This window comes from Natator depressus, chromosome 7 (genome assembly GCF_965152275.1).
Source record: "Natator depressus isolate rNatDep1 chromosome 7, rNatDep2.hap1, whole genome shotgun sequence".
NCBI lineage: Eukaryota > Metazoa > Chordata > Testudines > Cheloniidae > Natator > Natator depressus.
The window spans coordinates 58,158,753-58,181,621 of record NC_134240.1 but is presented as its reverse complement, the minus strand read 5'-3'; the positions used below and the strand labels follow the sequence as shown (position 1 = coordinate 58,181,621).

General features: G+C 45.4%; 1 protein-coding gene across 1 annotated transcript in view; it reads right to left on the bottom strand.

Moving 5' to 3' along the window:
* The window catches only part of WDFY4 (WDFY family member 4), a 228,012-nt gene that overhangs the window by 162,618 nt on the left and 42,525 nt on the right, over window positions 1–22,869 (bottom strand). Inside the window, exons 13-15 of the mRNA XM_074959629.1 lie at window positions 17,586–17,679; window positions 2,776–2,990; window positions 1,216–1,328 (exon numbers count right to left, since the gene is read on the bottom strand). Coding sequence (XP_074815730.1) covers window positions 1,216–1,328; window positions 2,776–2,990; window positions 17,586–17,679 — 422 coding nt within the window. The remainder of the gene's footprint in view (window positions 1–1,215; window positions 1,329–2,775; window positions 2,991–17,585; window positions 17,680–22,869) is intronic.

Genomic DNA, 22,869 nt, shown 5'->3' with positions numbered 1-22,869 from the left:
AGGAGTGGAGCTGGGGGAATGATGCATTTTTCAGTCAGTCAGCAATTTTGCAAAATCAGAAAAAAAACATTTTTTCACTTTGAACAGAAAATGAAATTTTAAATTTTTTGCAGCAAATCGAAAAAAAGCCAAAACAAGTTTCCTTTCAGATCAGACGAAACATTTTGTTTGGACAAAACTGAAACTTTTGATTTCGATGTCAACGTTTCTTGAATGTTTTTGAACTTTGAAATAAAATTAAAGGAAATTTTGAAAAGAAACATTGGTTCAAACTGAAAAATCAAAACATTGCCATGGGGGACGGGCGGGAGGGGGGGAGAAGGAGCTGGCGGTGGTGGTAGGGGTTTTTTTTTGGTTTTATACAAACGGTTTGGTGCACAAATTCACAAAGTATTTCAGTGTCAACAAACCTGCATTGGTCAGCGAAAAACGTTTCAGACAAAAGCGTCCCCCAGTCGTAGGTGAGGTCTGCGAGAAGAGCTCTGAGAAGCAGCTCTTCTTCGCCAACATAGCTCCTCAGGTAGGAGTGCACTTCCCTGCCCTCTTCCTCCTTGGGGCAGGTGCCTAACTCTGCTGGTTCCTTTCCCCACCTCCATCATTCAATAGCTAAAGGGCTAAACCCAACGGGCAGGTGATTGCTGAGTTTGTGCCTGTGCAGAACTTGTGGGGCTGGTTCTCCACCACCCTGCCCCTTATGGAGTTACTGGCGCATGTGCAAAACACGTGTATGGGGTGGGAATTCTATCATTATGGTTTTGTACCGGTGAGGAGCACAGGGCGTGTGCTGCCTGAAGTGAATAATGCTCCGTATAGATGCACTCCCTCTAGATCCACAGAAGAAGGCAGGTATGCTCATGCCCCCAGCCCAGTAGGCCATACACCTTTGGGGAGCACTGCTGGATGAGCTAGTGTAAACCACCGGTCAGCATCCCACTCTGTGTGAGGATTTGAGTCTATCACAGCCTCAGGGACAGAATCTATCATGAGCTCAAGCTATCAAACCTCATGCTTTGAGCTCTGAACGCTCTTGGCTCAGCTCCTGCTGTTGATCAACATGCCAGTTTGTCACAGTGGCCCACTCTAGAGACTAATGTTCTCTGGCACGCTAGATCTGCGCTGTGCCTGGCTTCTCAGCAAGTAGGTCTGGCAGCAGCTTTCCTTCCCCAGCATGTGCACCCGGAATACCAACGCCATTCTCCACGCTGCTGCTCTCACCTTCACTGCAAGCTGCTTTACACAAACTAGTCTCTTGATACAATGGAGTCTTAGCCGGGTTTCTGCACGGCCCAGTCACAGCTGGCGGAGGGGTCACAAGCCAGAGGAACTGCCTGAGAACACAAACACCTTTGTATGGGATATATGGGAGCACTGCCATCAATGCATACACAGCAAAGCCCTGAGGTTACTGCCTTCTAGCTAGTGAAGCCAACTTTTCTTTGAAAGGCAGAGTGGGACAAAAAATATAAATCACACTCTAAAGCTTTTCCCCTCACAAAATAATGGCTTTTTGGCGGAATCAACATTTTCCAAATTAAAGAAAACATTGTTTGTTTCATCTTCTTTTATCCCTCACTTTCTAACTTGTTTTTTATTGGGGGGCGGAGGGGGGGAATCCACATTTGAAACAAAACAAAAATCTTCATATTCATTGTTTTCATCAATTTCTTTTTTTCAAAAATTCCTGGAAAAGTTTCAAATGGAATGAAATAAATGGATTTTCTCTTATTTTTTGGTTTAAAAAAAAAAAGAAAAAAGAAAGAAAGCTGTTTTACCAGCTCTGCAGAAAAGCCTATGTGTACACCGGCCTGGGCATGAGTTTAAATCAGTGACACCACCACACCATATCTGAAATGCAAAGGATAATCAAGAGGCCACTGATTTCACAAGGATCTTGCAAGCCACCTGACACTCTTAAAGGAAGACATTCCTAAAATCAGGTGTCCCCCTAAATCCTTAAAAAAAAATCAGTGGCCTCTTGATTATCCTCTGCATTTCAGATATGATGTGATGGAGTCACGGATTTCAACATCCCTAATATTAGCACCACAAGGCTGGTTATATCTTCCCCAATATTTTTCTCTCTCCCAGATCTTTGCTTTGTCTGGTACTGGCTGCGATTTGCAGACAAAGTTCCACAGTGCCACGAGAAAAGCTGAATTTCCAGCCAAACCAGAAGGAGGAAGCTTTAGAAATCTCACAAGAAAACAATCTACAGCTCAGCTTTGGACACGATGTTCGGAGAATCTGGACAAATTTGTGGTGCGCATTCAAACCCAGCCTGTACTCCACTCCTTCCAAAGCCCACGCCACACTGGCCTTTGTTAGCTTTATTGGAGACTGTGTGGTCTATTGATGTGAGCAACAGACTGAGCAATATGACTCCAGGTTCTACCCCTGGGTCTGTCTTTGACAGTGTGCACAAATGTGGGAAAATCGATGCATCTCTTTGCACCTCAGTTTCCCCATCTGAAAAACAGGAAAATAATCCTTTCCTCCTAGGCGTACTGCAGTTCTTTAATTAACTAACATCTATCAAGTGCTTTGAGATCCCTGGGTGGAAGGTTCTACAGAAACGCAAAGATTTACTACCCTAGGTCCCAATTCAGCAATTTATTCAAGCATGTCCCTAACTTTAACGCTGTGGGGTGTCCCAGCTGGGTGAAGTGTCTTGCTGAATCACAGTGCTAGTTTGTGTTAGTCTATTTCCTTAAACGATCCACAGCCTTAGTGCAGAAAGACACTGTAAAACCACTCTGCTAAATACAGATCCAGTACCTTAATACATCTGGCTCAATGGATTGTGAGGCAAGCTTCTCAAAAATCCTGATGAGAGGCAGGTGCAATGGGTGGCTGTCATTGTTCAGAGCATGCTGACAGGAGGTTATGATGGTGCTCAGCAAGCCGGATGTGCACATCACCTGACGGCTCTTCTCCGATTTCACCAAGGACTGGACGTGATCGGCCACAGCGCATTGGATTTCCTGGGAAAGCTAAAACAAAGAGAGGGCTGGTGTCAGTGTGCCTGAGACCCTAACTCCACAGACTGGCTCCATGCGGATCCTTGATTTCAATGGGCTCCAGATAGCTGCAGAGGTCCACCCAAGAGCAGCAGCTTACAGGATCGGCGTCTACAGCAATGCTGCTTTGATTAAATGCATTAGTGGCTATGCCATAAAATTCAGCATCAGGAGAGCCCAGCCATCTTCTCCCATCTGACTACTGCTCAGTCATCTGTGGTCAAGCTCTCTTGCAGAAACACCATGTTTGTGAAGGGACTAGGGTAGAAGTCAGTCAGTTCCCCTGTATAAGACAGAGATAACACCACTTGCTCTCTCACAATACACAGGGCATGATCCAGCAAAGCATGTAAGCACATGCTTAACTTTAAGCACATGGGCAGTCACACTAATGTGACCTATTTCAGAGTAACAGCCGTGTTAGTCTGTATTCGCAAAAAGAAAAGGAGTACTTGTGGCACCTTAGAGACTAACCAATTTATTTGAGCATAAGCTTTCGTGAGCTACAGCTCACTTCATCGGATGCATACTGTGGAAAGTATAGAAGATCTTTTTATACACACAAAGCATGAAAAAATGGGTGTTTACCACTACAAAAGGTTTTCTCTCCCCCCACCCCACTCTCCTGCATTGGCACCCTCATAGCAGGATTGTCTGGCTATGTAGACTCCCTCCTCAGGCCCTACGCTACCAGCACTCCCAGCTACCTTCGAGACACCACTGACTTCCTGAGGAAACTACAGTCCATCGGTGATCTTCCTGATAACACCATCCTGGCCACTATGGATGTAGAAGCCCTCTACACCAACATTCCACACAAAGATAGACTACAAGCCGTCAAGAACACTATCCCCGATAATGTCACGGCTAACCTGGTGGCTGAACTTTGTAACTTTGTCCTTACCCATAACTATTTTACATTTGGGGACAATGTATATCTTCAAATCAGTGGCACTGCTATGGGTACCCGCATGGCCCCACAGTATGCCAACATTTTTATGGCTGACTTAGAACAACGCTTCTTCATCTCTCGTCCCCTAACGCCCCTACTCTACTTGCGCTATATTGATGACATCTTCATCATCTGGACCCATGGAAAAGAAGCCCTTGAGGAATTCCACCATGATTTCAACAATTTCCATCCCACCATCAACCTCAGCCTGGACCAGTCCACACAAGAGATCCACTTCCTGGACACTACAGTGCTAATAAACGATGGTCACATAAACACCACCCTATACCGGAAACCTACTGACCGCTATTCCTACCTACATGCCTCCAGCTTTCACCCTGACCACACCACACGATCCATTGTCTACAGCCAAGCTCTGCGATACAACCGCATTTGCTCCAACCCCTCAGACAGAGACAAACACCTACAAGATCTCTATCAAGCATTCTTACAACTACAATACCCACCTGTGGAAGTGAAGAAACAGATTGATAGAGCCAGAAGAGTTCCCAGAAGTCACCTACTACAGGACAGGCCTAACAAAGAAAATAACAGAACGCCACTAGCCGTCACCTTCAGCCCCCAACTAAAACCCCTCCAACGCATTATTAAGGATCTACAACCTATCCTGAAGGATGACCCAACACTCTCACAAATCTTGGGAGACAGGCCAGTCCTTGCCTACAGACAGCCCCCCAACCTGTAGCAAATTCTCACCGGCAACCACATACCACACAACAGAACCACTAACCCAGGAACCTATCCTTGCAACAAAGCCCGTTGCCAACTGTGCCCACATATCTATTCAGGGGACACCATCATAGGGCCTAATAACATCAGCCACAATATCAGAGGCTCTTTCACCTGCACATCCACCAATGTGATATATGTCATCATGTGCCAGCAATTCCCCTCTGCCATGTACATTGGTCAAACTGGACAGTCTCTACGTAAAAGAATAAATGGACACAAATCAGATGTCAAGAATTATAACATTCATAAACCAGTCGGAGAACACTTCAATCTCTCTGGTCACGCAATTACAGACATGAAAGTTGCGATATTACAACAAAAAAACTTCAAAACCAGACTCCAGCGAGAGACTGTTGAATTGGAATTCATTTGCAAATTGGATACAATTAACTTAGGCTTGAATAGAGATTGGGAGTGGCTAAGTCATTATGCAAGGTAACCTATTTCCCCTTGTTTTTTCCTACCCGCCGCCACCTCCTCAGACGTTCTTGTTAAACCCTGGATTTGTGCTGGAAATGACCCACCTTGATTATCATACACATTGTAAGGAGGGTGATCACTTTAGATAAGCTATTACCAGCAGGAGAGTGGGGTGGGGGGGAGAGAAAACCTTTTGTAGTGGTAAACACCCATTTTTTCATGCTTTGTGTGTATAAAAAGATCTTCTACACTTTCCACAGTATGCATCCGATGAAGTGAGCTGTAGCTCACGAAAGCTTACGCTCAAATAAATTGGTTAGTCTCTAAGGTGCCACAAGTACTCCTTTTCTTAATGTGACCTACTCAGTGCTTTAGAAACAACCATGAATTAAGGCCTTGATCCAGTAAAAATCTTCAGCACATGCTTAACTTTAAGCACCGCTTAAGTGCTTTGCTGAATGGAGGCCTTCAGCTGTTCTTTTTAAAAAACTGAATTTGTGTTGATTTTTAAAGCAGCTTGTAGGCCAGCCAGGATGTAGGAAGGCCCAGAGACCCAAGTGGACTCTGTAGGAGTAACTGTATATAGTATATACCACCATAAATCTTTGTAAGATTGGGGCATTTCTCACAGGAGAAGCATTTGGATGTGTTAAATATTGTTGAGGGAAATAGTTAATACAAACTTTATGTAGTAAAGAATTACAGATGATGACATAGATTCATAGATATTAAGGTCAGAAGGGACCATTATGATCATCTAGTCTGACCTCCTGCACAACGCAGGACACAGAATCTCACCCACCCACTCCTGTGATAAACCTCTCACCTATGTCTGAGCTACTGAAGTCCTCAAATCATGGTTTAAAGACTTCAAGGTGCAGAGAATCCTCCAGCAAGTGACCCATGCCCCATGCTACAGAGGAAGGCGAAAAACCCCCAGGGCGTCTTCCAATCTGCCCTGAAGGAAAATTCCTTCCCAACGCCAAATATGGCGATCAGTTGAACCCTGAGCATATGGGCAAGATTCCGATGACATCAGACATGCAGAAAATGTAGCTGATGTCCACATTCTGGGCTTGATCTTGCAATGTTAATTGGAAATAACTCCACCAGGCTCACTGTGAAGTAGACTGGTATAACACTGGTATAAGTAAGAGGAGATTCACATCTTTGACCATGTAGGCTAGATTCTGAAGTGCTCAGGGCTGGAATTTGACATGTTCAATGCCCACTATCAGGGCCTGAGCTCAGCTCCCATTCAGGCACGCTAAATTAGGGTCAGATTTTCAAAAGTGCTGAGCACCCACCTGGCAGCCCCCACTGCAACATTAATGGCCAGATTTTCAAGACAGCTCCCAGCACCCAACCTGCAGAGCTTTCCGGACAATTTGCCCCCTTATTTTGGTGTCTCAATGGAAATTAAGCTCTTTAGAAATCTAGCTCTAAGTCTCAATGATTTATTCTTTTATCTTTACACAAGCAGAAACGTATATTCTCTCACTACACTTATAAGATCCCTTCCGGATCCAATACACATTTCTCTTCTTCTAGCAAGAGGATTGGGTGAGCTGTGGAAATGAATGTCTAGTTTATAACTCTTTTATATTTTTATTGCCGTTTTTTCACTTACTCTTCCACGGGATGAAAACAAATTATTATTTACAATCTGCGTAAAGTTGAAAAAAAGATAAAAAAAGATACAGATCTTGGCTAAGTGAAACTATAGGTTTACTCCAAAATAAATCCAATAGAACCATAATGGAGTACAAAAAAATTGATTGTTCTCATTATCACAGCAGCGCTGTCAATACCGAGATTGCCTTGTTTTGAATAAAATGTGCTGTTTTCAGGAATATTAGTTCCAGTAAAATGGTTTTTTAGTGAAAATGTTAATGGTGGCAGGAAACCAGTCTACATTTCCCCATATACATGGATTGATTTTCCTAACACATATTACTTGCACCATGAGTCAGGGAACTGGAGGTTCAATTAGAACACAGCAGGGCTCACAGCTCTGCATCAGATTAAAGTCTGAGGGCAAAATGTCATCTAGTAATTTGCCCGACTTTCTTAAGTAGTCCCAGCTTCCTCCTTCTAACAATTCATCGCTTCAAAACTTAGTAGTTGAATTTCTCTCCCTTCCAAATGATGTCGGTTTGTTAGGGGACAGACAAATGCCTCAAAAGGTTCAAAGTGTGGATTCATTTTGACAGGATACGGTCCCCTTGGGCTTAAAAATGAGATAGACATAGACCCACAAAAAAACAAATAAATCTTGCACTCCCCTAGCACCTCTCATTCAAGGAACTCAAAGCCCTTTGCACACATTCATTGAGTAACTTCCCAACACACCCTTGAGGGAGGTACTATTTGATGCTATATCTCATTGAGACACTTATAGAGGGATTTTCAAAAGCAGCTATGGTGCCTAACTGCCCTGGAAATTATTGAGAGTTAAGCACCCGGCACCTTTGACAATCCCATTTGTAGGAGCCTAACACACTGACTTTCAATGAGACGTAGGCTCCTAACTCACTTACGTGCTTTTGAAAATATTACCCAGAGCGAGTACGTCACACCAAGCCAGGACTGCCAGAATTGGGACAAGAACCCAGAACTTGAGTCCCCTGTTGCAGCCATGAGACACAGTCCCTCTCTAGCACAACAGCTTACTAATTAGGAGGTTACCCATTGGTATTAATGAGTAAGAACTGCTTGAGTGAATGCTTGCAGAACTGGGCTCTGTCATGCCACAGTACAACTGAAGCCATATGTTATGGCTTGCAGCATCCATGTGTGGTGAGAAGGGGGAGCGGGAAGTAGGCACTATGAACTGTACATACTTCGCTTCCATATAGAGACAAAGATGGCTTGTCTGACTTCTTTGAATGAACCATTTCTACTGTGCTTTTTCACCCATGTGCTCCTGGGGCTCTTTCCTGTTCCAGAGGCTCCTGCACCCAGCACGGTTCATGAGAAGTTCTGGAGTGAGCTTTTAAAGAAATGGCATGGCTTGCACCACAGCTTCAGAGTCTAGATCAGCACTGAGATAAGGGCTGCTGGGACTGCCTTGCAGCCATTCCACCTTGTATTGAATCTCACACTCTAAGCGGGAGTCAGGGCTAGGATGAAAGGTGTCTCTTTGGGCTGCAGTAATTCCTGTTGGGGAATCAGTTGATGATGTCCCTCCCAGCCCCGGAATCAGCATCGAACCATCCTGGTGCTAAGGATGCTAGCGGTGCTGTCTTTTAGAAGAGATGTACAACTGGGGACTTAACCATTAGTAATCAAGGCAATCAAGACCTCTTGGAAAGTTAAGGGTAGAGGTATTAACTCTGGGGTCCTGCCCAAAGTCTAACTCATTGAATTACATTCTGCTTCCCTAACATCCTCCTGCAGACTCGGCTGAATACTGTCTTTTCCACACTGTGTTCTAAATTCTTGTGTAGTGCTGTGCCATCGGACCTCTGAGTCTGGCCTGATAGGTGGATGTAGTGGTCCTGATGTACAGTCAGTAAAGCCTGGTAGGATCTTTCTGGATAAAAGGCGCAGCAAAAAGAGAACATTTCTGCATAATTTGCTAGGGTTTCTTGGAAGATTCCATAGTTGGAGCCTGATTTTTAAGCAAATGTACATTTCTGAGAGTTTGGGTGATTCCAGAGAGTTTGGATGGTTTTTATGGAGAGAGTGTGAAGAGCACATTACACTGCACCAGGGTCAGAGCAGCACAGTGAGATGATGTGCAGACAGCCTGCAGGTTTTTTGTTCTGTTACAGTCGGGACAGCATCTACACAGAGAATCTCATGTTAAGTCAATCCTGCAGCCCTCCAGATGCTATGACATCTTTGCATGGACATCCCTCAAAGCCAGACAAGTCAGCTGGGTCAGCTCCCCTCCTTCAAGGGTAAAGCCTTTGGTGGGGGAGGGGGGTACTCGAGGGGAAGATTTGGCTCCCAGCTCCCCAAAACAGGCTGCAGGACCTGCCCCCACACCCTGCTGATCTCCCCAACCCATGCATCTGTCCAGCTCTGTGCCCCAGGCACATCTCTCTGCAGGCCCTTGCAGTGCAGCTCCAAAAGGAGGAATTGAACCCTGACCTCAGATGCCTTGGGGACCCCTTAAAGAGTGTATTACCATAAGCTAAGGAATGCTATGGCATTAACAGAGAAGATGATGTGCCTCCACCCAGACCATTTCACCACTCCCAACCCCTCGACACACACACAGATTCCAGGCCCAGAGAAGAGTCTCGAAGGACTCCAAAGAAATTGTGCTATCACAGCAGCTGATCCTCTTTTCCACATGGGCGGGGAGATCTCTACCCCTTAGCACTCCCACCCCACTAACTGTGTCTGGCAATCCGAGACAATTCAACAGCTCAATAAGAACAGTAAGATACCCCTGATACAGGGCAGCCAGGTAGGTCCTTCTCTGTCCCTCAGCTACTCCATTATTAATGCTGCCTAAACCCATCTTCTACACGCAGGACACCTGGCTGTTGGTTTCTCTCATCTGCAATTGACTTTTTAAAATGAATGTATAAACACAGATTTAAAGGGAGCCCAGCAAGTCCAAACGAGAATGGCAGCAAGGAAGGATACAGCATCTACCTACATCCCCAGAAAGAAGAGATCAATGCTAGAGGGGGAGGGTAAACTTGTGGTTAGCTCTTGATAGGGAAGATCTGGATTCAGTTCTTGGCTCTGCTTAGGCAAGTCACTCTAGATCAGTGGTGTCCAATACGTTCGCCACTAGCCACATGTGGCTAATAGGCTATTGAATTGCGGCTAATGCATGTGGCTTTTTTATAATGTAGCTAATAAGAAAAATTCAAAACCACAAGTGTGGCTAGCATCGAATTTCTATTGGACACTGCTGCCTAGATGATCTGGGGTGTCCTTTATGGCCTTGAACTCTGTGACTTAGGGCTAGATTCTTCATTTGCTTTGCATCTTGGGTAGTCATTTACATAGGTGCTGGAACTACAGATCCTGGGGGGGGCTGCCACACCTCCTGTGGTTTCCATCATATAGAGGGTTTCAATGGCTCTCAGCACCCCCACTATACACATTGTTCCAGCACCCCTGGTCACTTGCACGGGTGTAAAATGCCACCCCATGAGAACAGAGATTATAACAGAATATAGATGCTATAATGGGAGGTGTGGAATCCCCGTCACTGAAGGTTATTAAGAACAGGCTGGACAAACACCTGGCAGGAACAGTCTAGGTTTACTTGGTCCTGGCTCAGCGCAGGGGGCTGTACAAGATGACCTCTCCCAGTCCCTTCCAGCCCTCCATTATATGGTTCTATGATAATGACACTTTAAATCACACCTTCTTCTTTTTAAAAAGGCAGTATAGTGGAGAAAGTACTGGAGTAGGAGCTAGGAGAGCTGAGTTCTAGTCTTCGCTCTGTCATTACTGTGCAGGTCACTTCCCAACTTTGGGCTTCTGTGTCCCCCGCTTCCCTTTGTCTTGTCTATTGAGATAGTCTCTGACCCTAGAGGGTTCACAATCTATTACCATGTGTGTGTGTATAGGCTATAGCAGAATAGGCCCCGATCTTGGTTGTGGTCCTCGAGGTGCTACTGTAATATAAATAATAATAATAAATGCTTATGGGGTGAGAAGTGTCAAATATCAAAACATAACTCATGAAACATGAAAGTGGCTAATTATGATATTGCCACAACTTTATAAGCAGCAATTCACTACTTGGAAAGTGCAATTGTGCAGTTTTTGTGAAGTGCCCTGCTATGAACGTTAGCAACAAGAGCAAACCATTTAGTTTCGGTTAAATCAAGGACTACCTCCAAAGGCAAAGTAGTGAGAAAAGGCCTAAAAGCAGCACCACTGGTTAAGATGCAAGTAGGTATTAAAACAACCACTGTCTGTCTCTCTGGATCTCAGTATGCTTGGAGTGCGGGAGTCAGCACAATCTTTTGAGAATGCACAGCCTTCTTCCCCTATCCATACAACCGAGTCACACACAAGCTCCCAAATACAACCTGATCACGAGAGAGACCTGCTAAAGGTAATTGCAGCACAAAATGGAAAACTGGGCCAAACTCAGACTGCGGTGATAAACCTAATCTGTAAGATTGGTTAAATGATGAACTGTGCGACAGGTTTTGAATGAAGGAGTCAACTCCTCCACCTCCAGTCATCACTGAACGACTCTACAAACTGATCACGAGGAACATTCAGCACAGGAATACATTTTGAAAAGTATTGTTCCCCCGAGGAAATACATTCTTTGTACTTCCTGGTTCACTGACAAGAGCACGGAATGCATCTTTCTGTGACGTCACAAAGACCAGGCCCGGCAGTGACACTTCTGGCATCTGAGAGGCTTCATCCTGGGAAATCATCCAGGAAGCAGGAAATGCCGAGATAACTTTAAAGAGGAGAAGCAATATGCAAAAGTTCAATATAAATATCCTTCTCTGGCAAATGCCCTGCGCCACAAAGCTTGTTTAGGGGGGACGGTAAATACGTTTATTTTGCCGTTAGCTTTCCAACTAGGCATCAATTTCATTTTGACACTGATGATTTTGCATTTAAGGAAAGAGAATATTTGCTTTGCATAAACGGGGTCATTACAATGAATGCACACAGTTTGCAAAAGCACCAGGGTTGAGTGCTCACATGAGTGATGCTCGATAAATTTCCTTTAAAGACTCAAACAGCACCTCTGCCTTTTTTTTGAAGGGCTTTTAGCAAATTTTCATATGTCTCATTTGACATCCAAATGTTTTTTTAATTGCCAGTAGAGATGACTGCAACACACAACCACAGATCTATTCTCATCAGCTGTTAATTGTCATACTGGTCAGGTCAGAAGAATAGGCTGCTGTGTGAGATCGAGTCTCCTGTCTGTCTTGCTACTTATTACCACTCTCAGTACATTGACACGCTCAGTGTTACTTCAGCACATCACTGCTTTGGTCTGATAAAGGTCACCAAGAAGCAGCAAATCCAACTGGGAATGGATCCTATTTCCTTAGGTCAGAATCAGAATGCATTAATGTTTATTGAGCTCCACTAATGCTTCTGCAGAGCAGTGCTTGCTGGTTCCCCTCTTTGGTGAAATGGAAGGATTTGTATATGAAGCTGGACTGATTCCTTCAGGAAGATAACTCCATGCTCCATCCCAAAATGTTTTTACATGGCATTCAGACTAGCAAAGTGGTGCTCAGCGCCCACCCATTGTCCATCCCTGCTGTTGAAGAACATGCTGTTCAACTCAGCCCCAAACTCTAGGCCAAAAACCTTCTCCCAGACCTTTGTGTGGATCCTGACAGACATTTTGTTCTCCTTAGAAACAGGCTCCTACCTCTGGGAAAGCTGAACATCTGAGTCAAGATCCACTTCTGAGCTATCAGAGGAGAGCTTTGTCTTCTGTCATCTTCTGGTCTTCAGATGTGCCTCATGACAAAGCACAAGCGCTACCAGCCAGCCAAGTGTAAGAGCCCCCCCAGGGGCAGAGAGCCCAATCCAGTCCCCAATGAACTCAGCGGGAGCCCTTTCAATGATTTCAGCAAGAGTGGAATTGGGCGCAGGGAGCATATGCCACAACACCACCACGGTATAGCCGCATAAGGGACTGAAAAACACAATTGACATCTCCATTCCTTGCTGCAGCTGCTTCCTGGGCTGTCAGGCAGAGAACACATAGTGAGCCACATGCAAGGGTTCTTTCCTTGTTTGGAAGCAGAAATAAAGGAGTATTTATATGGCCAAACACATGCCAAAGCCCATTCCCCTTCCAGCAGGTAGGATGCTGCCCGTTTACAGGACAGATACCCTGAGTACATGGGGCCCACTGTTGGAAAGGTCCAACCATAAAACAGCCACCTCCAACACGACTCCCAAACCAGCGTATGGATGGGAAGGGAAGAACAACTAGCTCGCTGTGTCCAGTGTGACATGCACACAGGGAGCCACAGCCCCCTGCTGGCTTTTCAAGAAGTTTCCTCATTTCCCTTCTATCTGCTACCACTCCACCACCATGGGGAGTTATTTATCTGTCAGGGCTCCCTGAGCTACAGCTTTTGCACAAGACCATGACCCCCTGATGCCTGAGTAGCTTGCCGCTCCGCCAGTGGGCTCCCAGCACTGTTCAATACCAGGAATGTGTCAGAGGCTGACACCAGAAAGCTGACACAGCCATGGCAGAGCTTCAGTCTATTGTGTCTCACCCATCACCAGTGAAGCTCGGGAGACTACATCATAATCGCGGGTTACACTAGGAGGCAGAAAAACCTCAGAAGCACTAGCTGCTAGTACAGCTTGTATGCAGAACAAATTTGGCCCAGAAATCACAGCAAGAATAAAATATGGAGATTCACACAATCAGCTTCACAGAGTTCATCTTCAGATTATAATGAGACTTCAAATCACATATATTAAGGAAGGCAGCATGTTCTACCAGACAGAAGCAGAGGACTTAGAGACACAGGTTCTATTCCTGTCTGTGTTGCCGATGTGATCTTGGGCTAGTCACTTCACCTCTCTATGCTTCTATTTGCCCTCCCACCCTTTCTCGCGTCTGTTTAGATTGCAAGCATTTCGGGACAGGGACTGCCTCTTATTAAGCGTGTACAATGGGGCTCTGATCTCCATTGTTATAATACTAAATAAATTACAACTACTACTGATTCCTTATCAAATGAGAGAAGGGGGAAGAAGAAAAGAGAAGGGAAGGAAAGATTAATAGATTTAAATATGTTATTGAGACTGATGGAATTTGTTTCCCAGCTCTTCATATTTTTAATAATACTGCCATCTACTGAAAGTCTGTGGGGTTTTCATTTTCCCTGACTCATCCAGCAGAGCTGCAGAGCCAGCTCTGATACAGCGACTTCCCTGACAGCTCCTCTCTCACATCCAATTAACTGTTCTACTTGTTTTTCAGAAATTAATTACAGTAATTGTCGAAATTTTAATAGCTGCTGGCTTGGCTTGCAATGAAGAGTCAAGAAACATCAGCAGTTAATTACACTCCCACCTTCCAGAGATGCTGATGAGGAATCTGGTTTTATTCCAAACCTCCCGTTTATATGCTTGTTGAATCCAAATAGTTCAGAAAAGGCAGCAGACATACACTGGATAATTTGCTCGTTCGGTCAGGGTGTGTGTGGGGCGAGCCTTAAAAAAGGAAATTTCACCTGAGCAGATTCCTAGTTGTGATGAAGCTAACTGAGTGCCCATTTCCTGTTAATTGCTGCGCCAGTCTGTAACTCCTAGTAAGAGGCCAGGGCTTGATCCTGATCTTACGTATACCATAATTACCCTGGTATCACCCCACTGGCTTAAGCGATTGACATCAGTGTAATCAAGAGCAGAATTGAGCCTCAGGACTGCAAACAGAAAAATGCATCATGCATTGCTGGAGAGAGATACCAGCGAAAGTGCTGATCCCAAGTAGGGTAACCAGATGTCCTGATTTTATAGTGACAGTCCCAATTTTGGGGTCTTTTTCTTATATAGGCTCCTATTACCCCCCACCCCCGTCCCGATTTTTCACATTTGCTCACCCTAATCCCAAGTGTTGACCCAAACAAGAGCTGCTGTGTTGTACATGCACGAGATGCACTGCAGGACAGGTGAGGTGCGGGAAGCCCATTCCCTCTCATGTGGGCTCTTGGGTCCTAGGAGAATGATGCGGAGTGCGGAGTACCTACCCAGATGGGGCATATCTGGATTGAGAAACTCCCTGGTTTCTGCTGTGTGCTAGCCAGTGGGTGAGAGAGTTTTAACCCCATCCATAGAGCAGAGCTCACAGTGGCCACTAGTGAGTATACTGCACCCAGAGCACTATGCCCGCCACTGGCCTCTGCAGTGGCAAGTGGGAGGCTGCAGGAGGGAAGGGTTTGTAGTTAGCACCAGGAGGTCAGTCCGTGTGCACATGGCTGGAATGCCAAGTTGCAGCACCTCTGTAAATACGTGCTTTACTAAGGAGTCCATGTAGTTTACATGGAATAGACATGCCTCCTGGGACACCCACAGGAGTGCCACCCCATTTTCCTTTTCCCAGCACAATCCCCCCCCAGGGATGCCTGCAAAGAGATCCCCATACCACAGGCCCTTACTCTCTCTCGCACACACACCTCCCCCCCGCAAACCCGTGAAGACAGTGGCAGAAGCAGCTGTCCATATATGCAGCTTACTTTGTTAGATCAGGGCTTTAAATCCACCCTTTATATGTTCTTAACTGAATACATTCACATGCTTTTAAAGCAGCGGCATTAACTCCCGCCAAGATAGATGGTTCTTAGCAATTAATGACCAACCAGGCAAAGCCCTGAGATCTCAACTCCCTCCAACTAATAACATTTGCTATTATTATATATTATTTTGTATTATGGTAGCACAGTGGTGCCCTAGCATGTAAGTGGCCGCCCCTTTATATTAGGAACTAGAGGCTCAGAAGCATTCAGCACCCACAGTTGGAGCCACACAGTTCAGAGAAGTGAGCTCAGTGGGTGCTGAGCACTTCTGTGGGTGCTGAGCATTTCTGTGGGTGCTGAGCACTTCTGTGGGTGCTGAGCTTCTGAAAACCAGTCCCTGAGCTCTTTGGAAAATCCGGCCCCAGGACTCAATCCAAGGCCACTACAGATCAGATGTGCCTGGAGGAAATTGATTCGCCTCAAAAGGAGGAAGAACAGGGAGTTGACTGTGTGGTACTTTGCTAGTAGAACTCAGTAAAGCTGTTTGGAGAAGATAAGATCCAAGGTGACCTGTTGTCCCAGACTCAGCTGAATCATACCCAGCCCTTTCCTGGGCCATGGAATGGTGCCCTTTCATTCCCGTCTCCCCACTCCCCCCACTGTGTGATTCTGCACTCCCTGGCTCCTGGTGGGATGGCAGCAAGAATCCCAGAATTCTACAGGAGGGGCAGATCTTGCTGGATTTCCCCTCAGCCTAACCCAGGAAGCGCTGGGAGTTTTGAGTATGGCCTTGTAACGCAGCTGACCTCAGCTCCACAAAGAGGCAGGTACACATCCCAAACTTGAAAATTTATCCAAAAATGTTCTTGCCCATCTCTATCTGCCACCCTCTCCATTAAACTTCCACACTGCGATCACATCAGCCTTGGAAACAAAACAGAGTCAGACGCAGCCAGTAGTTGGATGGGTGTTGCAGAAAAAGAGGAAGGAGGGGCCAGTAGTGAGGGCACTACCATTTGATACATGGGAAACGTGGGTTCTATTCATGTTCTGCCACAGATTTCAAGTGTGACCTATGACCTTGTCATTTTCTCCCTGTGACTCAGTTTCCCAATCTGTCAAATGGGGATAACAGCACTTCCCTACCACACAGGAGGGTGTGAGGGTAAATACATTAGCTACACAGAAGATAAAATAGTCCAGTGATGGGGGCTATAAAAGATAAGAAAGGGTTAATTTAGGAGAGGATGCTTTTGGATGAGATGTGACCCTAAAGTCCAATGCAAGTCAGAAGTCCCTCCTGCTTTAACCAACCTGTCCTTTGCCCCTTTATTTGAAAGATGGGGCTTTGCTTGCACTGGCTAAAGAAAGAGCATGAATCCATGCACTCCTGAACACACCGGGCTGTTAACAATCCAAATCAGACAGGAGCCTGGTCTCTGATCATTGTTCATTTGATGGCAGTTAGAGACCCACTCATCTGAAAAGCAGAGTCGTTAGCCCCAGCTATCCTGGACAAAGTGGGTGTCTTCTTCCGACTCTACCTCAATCCCCCCTGTGGTTATCAATGGATTTGACGTTCTTCCTGTACTAAACTGTTCTGTAAGCTGCTGTGCCTCTGTTAAACAGCAGCCATATGCAGCCCCAGAGGTGGCTGCATTTTAGTGGTGACTGAAGTGATCCTTGAGCATAACCAGACCCATTTATGACTAGCCATGGGAAGCACTGGGGACACAGAGGGATCAATCCCTCCATCTCCATTATTGCTCTGGGAGGGAAATAAATTGCTGCTGACCAGAGGGTGCAGCTTATTCCCCCATCCCCTCGTGCCTGATCAGATACTCTGGCCAGCTAGTAGAGGGAATGGAACCAAGCCTCCACCTAGCAGCCCTCTTATTTGCTGCAGGGAGTATCCAGAGAGCAGCAGGGGCTGTATTCTGCACCAGATCAGAACCCAAGGACACAGTCTAGCTGATGTGAGAGATCCTTTAATGTGAATGGTGCTATATAAATGCAAGTTTTTAATCAACCCACAGGGCACTACTTTCCTAAATGTAAAGATCCATTAATTCTAGCTCTATGATCTCCCTGGAAGAAGAGCTCTTCTGTTGTTCTTGCCCCGATGAGAACAATGAACTATTTCTCTGCTAGTTATCTGGACTGATTTCAGTGATGCTTGTGTACAGGAGTGAATGGTACTTACAGCACGGGCCAGGTCAAAGGGGTGGAGGAAAGACGGCTCAAAGCACCATCTAGATAGAGATTTACCTCAGGGTGTTCCTCCTTGTAGAGCTTTGGAAGCAGCCTCACCATGACACAGACAGCACCTGGATGTATAATGGCACAGTTTCCCCCTTCCAACCTGCAGGAAAAAGATTAGGAGAAACTGTAACAACATTACTGACAAGGTCACACAAGGTGAGCCAGTTCCCCAGCGGACAACCACATTGTTCTTTGCTTGCATTGACCAGATTCAGTGCTAAAAAATAAACCAATGGACCAGCAACCTGGGATGGCCAGAAACGGAACCACCACCAAAATGCACCCTCTAGAAGCACCAAAAGGTATAACCAAAGCTCAAATCTGACCTCGTGGATCATGACGCGAAAGACACCCAGGTGTGCAGAACCATTTTTCAAATGACTCAGACTTGAAGAATTTGCTCCAGAAGGAGTAAGCTACAAAAAGTCTCAGATGCCTCCAGAGCCGGTGCCACATTCTCTATTACTGAGATCCCAAGATCACAACCTAGGATCCAGCACTGAGCAAGATCTCTAGGATTCCCCAAACCAAGAGCAGCAAGTGGGGAAGGTACAGAGCGTGAATAAACTCAGAATGCCTTCCTGAGCAACTAAACCCTTCCCCAAACATCAAACCAACTCAGAACCTGCCTAGACGGGGAGAAAGAGTTTGTGGTTATTTACTTTTCCCCACCATTTTTCATTTTTGCCACATGCCTCTGCCCATTCAGGGAGAGGAAAATGAAGCATCAAAATCCACAGGGAAGTCTACTCACGCCATTTTACTGGCTAGAAGAAGGACATTCCAGTAACATGATGAGAGAGCTGCTTTTTCATGAGATTTCTAGCTCAGGCTTTGTAGGCTCAGGATGTTTGGAGAAGCACACAAATTTCTAGCTGAACCAAAGCTCCAGCCAGATGAAAGATGTGGGCTGTACAGCAATGTTCCCTCTAATTTTTGACAGGCCGTGTGTGCAAAAAATTTCTTCTGTGCAAATTGTGCTTCTGTGCAAATTTTTGTGCGTGCGGTGTTCCGCTGTGTGCGCGGGGTTTAGGATCTATATGCGTGCGCACAGCTTAGAGGGAACGGTGCTGTACAGTATTATCAGATACACTGTTCTTTCCAATAGATCCTGGTGGATGAAACTCAGACAGTGTCTGCCAGCGCTATCTGGATGTGAAAATAAAACAGCAAGCACTATCACACTGTGTAAAACAGGAAGAATAAATAACAGGATAGGAATGAAAAAGGCCTTTATAATGAAACTAAAAGAGAAAAATATCTAACAAACACCCTGTTTACCATTTCCAGGAGCCAATGCTAACGGACCAGTGCAAAGTGACTAATGTGGGACACTGCCCCACAGTGACCAATGACTATTACTGCACCCTCAAGGCAAATACTGATTAAATAGTGCTTGCAGAAAAAAATTACTTGTTTGTTATTCTTTAAGCTTAATAAGTCAAAGTCAGCTCCAGTGCAAATGCTGCAATTCCACTGATTTCACATATACACCAAGGAGGAATGTGGCTCTGGTGTTTGATGGCTAAACAAGCAAGGAGGCACCTTTTTTAAACAAACACAAAATTTTGGTGAAATCCTGGCCCCACTGACATCAAGGGCAAAACTCTTATTAAATTTTCCTGGATTTGTGCTGGAAATGGCCCAACTTGATGATCACTTTAGATAAGCCATTACCAGCAGGAGAGTGGGGTGGGAGGAAGTATTGTTTCATGGTCTCTGTGTATATAATGTCTTCTGCAGTTTCCACAGTATGCATCCGATGAAGTGAGCTGTAGCTCACGAAAGCTCATGCTCAAATATATTGGTTAGTCTCTAAGGTGCCACAAGTACTCCTTTTCTTTTTATTAAATTTACTGGGGCCAGGATTTCATTATTTGTAGTTTTTATTCTTTGGCTGTGCTCCTTCGGCTAAATTCATCTGCTGCATAAGGCAGTTGGAATCAAGGGAATTCATTACACCAGGGAGAAAGTGAGCCCCTTGTGATTGGGGATGTTATAACACCGAACCTGCCAGCAAAACTGTAGAAGAGACAACGTCAAGCAGTGTCACCAACTATCACCATTCTATCAATATATGGTGCCTTTTTAAAGCTCCAGCTCCCGGAGTCCTGTGATTACATGAGAAACTCAGCTTTCGTTTAAAAAAGAAAGACATTTCTAGCGCTCGTGGTTGTAGAGAAAAACTGGAAAACCAGCCCCTGCTAGGCTCAAACACTAGGAGGTATATAAAAAGAGCTAAATTCATGATTTTAAAAAATGTTAAGCCTCTCTCTTGATTTTTAGAGCCTGACTTATGATTTCTGAATGCTTTGGGTTGACAATGCTGTCCAAGTGCCCAAACAGTGCCATAATTATGGATGGGCTAGAGCACAAAGAAGAACCAGCTTGAATCTCTGCCCATTCCTGAACTGCACCTACAAGGTCTGCATACAACCCCCCTTCCCCATGATCTTTCAATGGGCCCCACCCCCTTCCTTCCCCACAATCATCCAAAAGACCTGTTCTGATTATTGGACTTACAAAGTTACCCTAAGCTCAGCTGTAAAAAATACGTGAACGTTCATAAGAGGTTACAATAACAATGAAACATAGGTCAAGTTATTTTCAATAAATGACTATTGTAATAGGTGCAACAAAACCAGATGGAGAAACTGTACAAGTCTAATGAAAACAGCTACTGATATAAGTCAAGGACTGTGGTGAAATCATATTTGGTACAAAAATAAAATTTGGGAACAAAGTTACTATGCCAAGCTGGGCCTTATGGAAATGGGTTTAATTGGTGGACAAAATAATGAGGACACAATGTTCCAAACCTTTTACTCCTTTTTGGGGTTCTTAAGAAGAGACTTTGAGGGATTTAAAAAAAAAGAATTCATCTTCCTCCCCTCCCAGCTTGACCCCCGACCTGCCAGCACTGCAACTCATCTCAACCCATCTAAGGGACTTTCTTCCTGACAGGAAGCCGGCTGGCCTTGCTCTTGCTTAATGAACTTTGTTTTCACCTGTGAGTGCTGAAAGTCATCACATTAGGACATCCACTCCTCAGCCCATCAGTGGGGAGATCAAATTACCAGCACCACAAAGGCTCCTGTGATCCTATATTATATTCCCTTCCCTTGTTGTGTGACTTTCTCGCCCCGCTGTTTCTTTCCTCCTAGCCTCTCTCACTCTCTTGGCTTTTCATCGAATCCTGAAGTCAACTATTCTGTGTTCATCCAAACCTGCCTCGCCTAAGGAAAGAGAATCCAACCAGACAACAACCCTGACCAGACCATCACTAACCAGGGTCAAAGCAGCAGGTCTCATGGTCGACTTGCCAGCCAAAGCATCCACTTGTAACTAACCAGCAGTCCAGAGTTCCAAAAACATCAAACACAAGACGTATTTCCCCAACTTTTCTATCCTGTCTCTCCTCCTCCTTGGGTTTGTCTGCTGGTTAAGAGCAGGATAAATGAATGCCCTCTACACACCAGGGTGTAATAAAATTAACCCTTTGCTTTTCATCAAGGGAAAGTTCTGAAAATAAAAGACTCTGATACTCTGACTCCAAAAGGAAACAGATTTTGATAAGGTCTGACGACGTTTGTTTTGCACAATCACTCACCAAAGTTTCAACAGAAATACTAGTTTTACCTTCATGTGTTAAATCAATAAAGTTTCAATCTGAATGAAAGCTTTTGGGCTGTTTGCCACATAAATGAGGAAAACCAATCACTCTGTTTAAAAACAACCCCGAACACTACGGTTGCCAACCCTCCAGAGTTGTCCTGGAGTCTCCATGAATTAAAGATTAATCTTTAATTAAAGATTATGTTATGGGATAAAACCGCCATGAAAACTTCCACCAAACTTGACAACCCTACCTGCCTATCACTGTTTAATGTTGGACAGTGAAAGGGTTTATAAACACCTTTAACTCTTTAGGCCTTTCAGAGCAATTTCAGTACAACACCTACCTACCTCCCCCATGATCTTCCAATAGGCCCCATCTCCCTGCCTACCACACTCCAACAGGCCACAGCTCCCGCCCCACTACTACCCTGTGAAAGGCCCTGTCTCCCTCTCCCCACTGCATGGCCCTGCCCGAGGCCATCAGGTGCCATCACATTGTTGATCCCAAATCCAGTCGGGAGGCACAGCTATTTAAAACTAAGACAGAGGGGGCGCTGGGGACAAAGCGAGCTGCCCTGTTGAAACTTTGCTTAATGACTCTTCAGCGAGTCTATGGAAAGGCAGTTGCAGCCACCATTCTGCAGCAGGGGGCAATCTGGTTCCCAGAGATCAGCGTCCATTAAAACAGCTTGCAGCAAAATATTCTCTCTAATCACAGGAACGCAAGAGGGAGAGCACCCATCTGTCACACAAATTGCTCAAGGCATTTGCACTGGAGCCAGAAACCCCCCACATCTTCTCATAGGCCATAGCCTGTGGATGGAACTGTGGAGTGGTTTCAAAGGAGTTTGTCCTCACTCAAAGAGGCTGCACTTCAGATGAGATTGAAGGGCCCAATCCTGCATGGCTCTGCACCCTCTATAGTCATTTATAGTAGCGCAAAGCGGGCGTGGAATACTACCAGATCAGAATAGCAGGATTTCACACCCACTGGGCACACGGGGAAGTGACTGCACAAGTCACCAGGCCCTTGGACTTCACCCCCTCCTTTCCCCACGCACCTACTTTTTACTAACTTTTCAGTGCTCGCCTGCAGGTTGGGGCCTCAGAGGCCACGCATGGTTGTTGCACATTGGTTCCCCCTATAGACCTGCCCCACCTAGAAGAGCACTGGGGGCTGCAGCCTCTTACGGGGGAGGTGTGAAAAGGGAGAAGCGGCTAAGGGGAAGCTGCAGGTTCTCAGGAAAGCCAACTGTGTGCGCTGGATTTCCCATGTCTATTTGCAGAGCATTCAGAGCTGAGGCCTAGGCAGTGGCAGTGAAAGTTTCCCCACCCCCTTTGCAAGCCTCTTGGCTGCTGAGCTCAGCACCCTCCTCTGCTGATGCCTCTGGTGAACACGGCTCCGCTCATGTCTCCATGCACCATCTCCTCCGGGCTCAAGGGAGCTCAAAAAGCTGAAAGAGAAGGAGTACTTGTGGCACCTTAGAGACTAACAAATTTATTTGAGCATAAGCTTTCGTGAGCTACAGCTCACTTCATCGGATGCATTCAGTGGAAAATACAGTGGGGAGATTTTATATACACAGAGAACATGAAACAATGGGTGTTACCATACACACTGTAACGAGAGTGATCAGGTAAGGTGAGCTATTACCAGCAGGAGAGAAAAAAA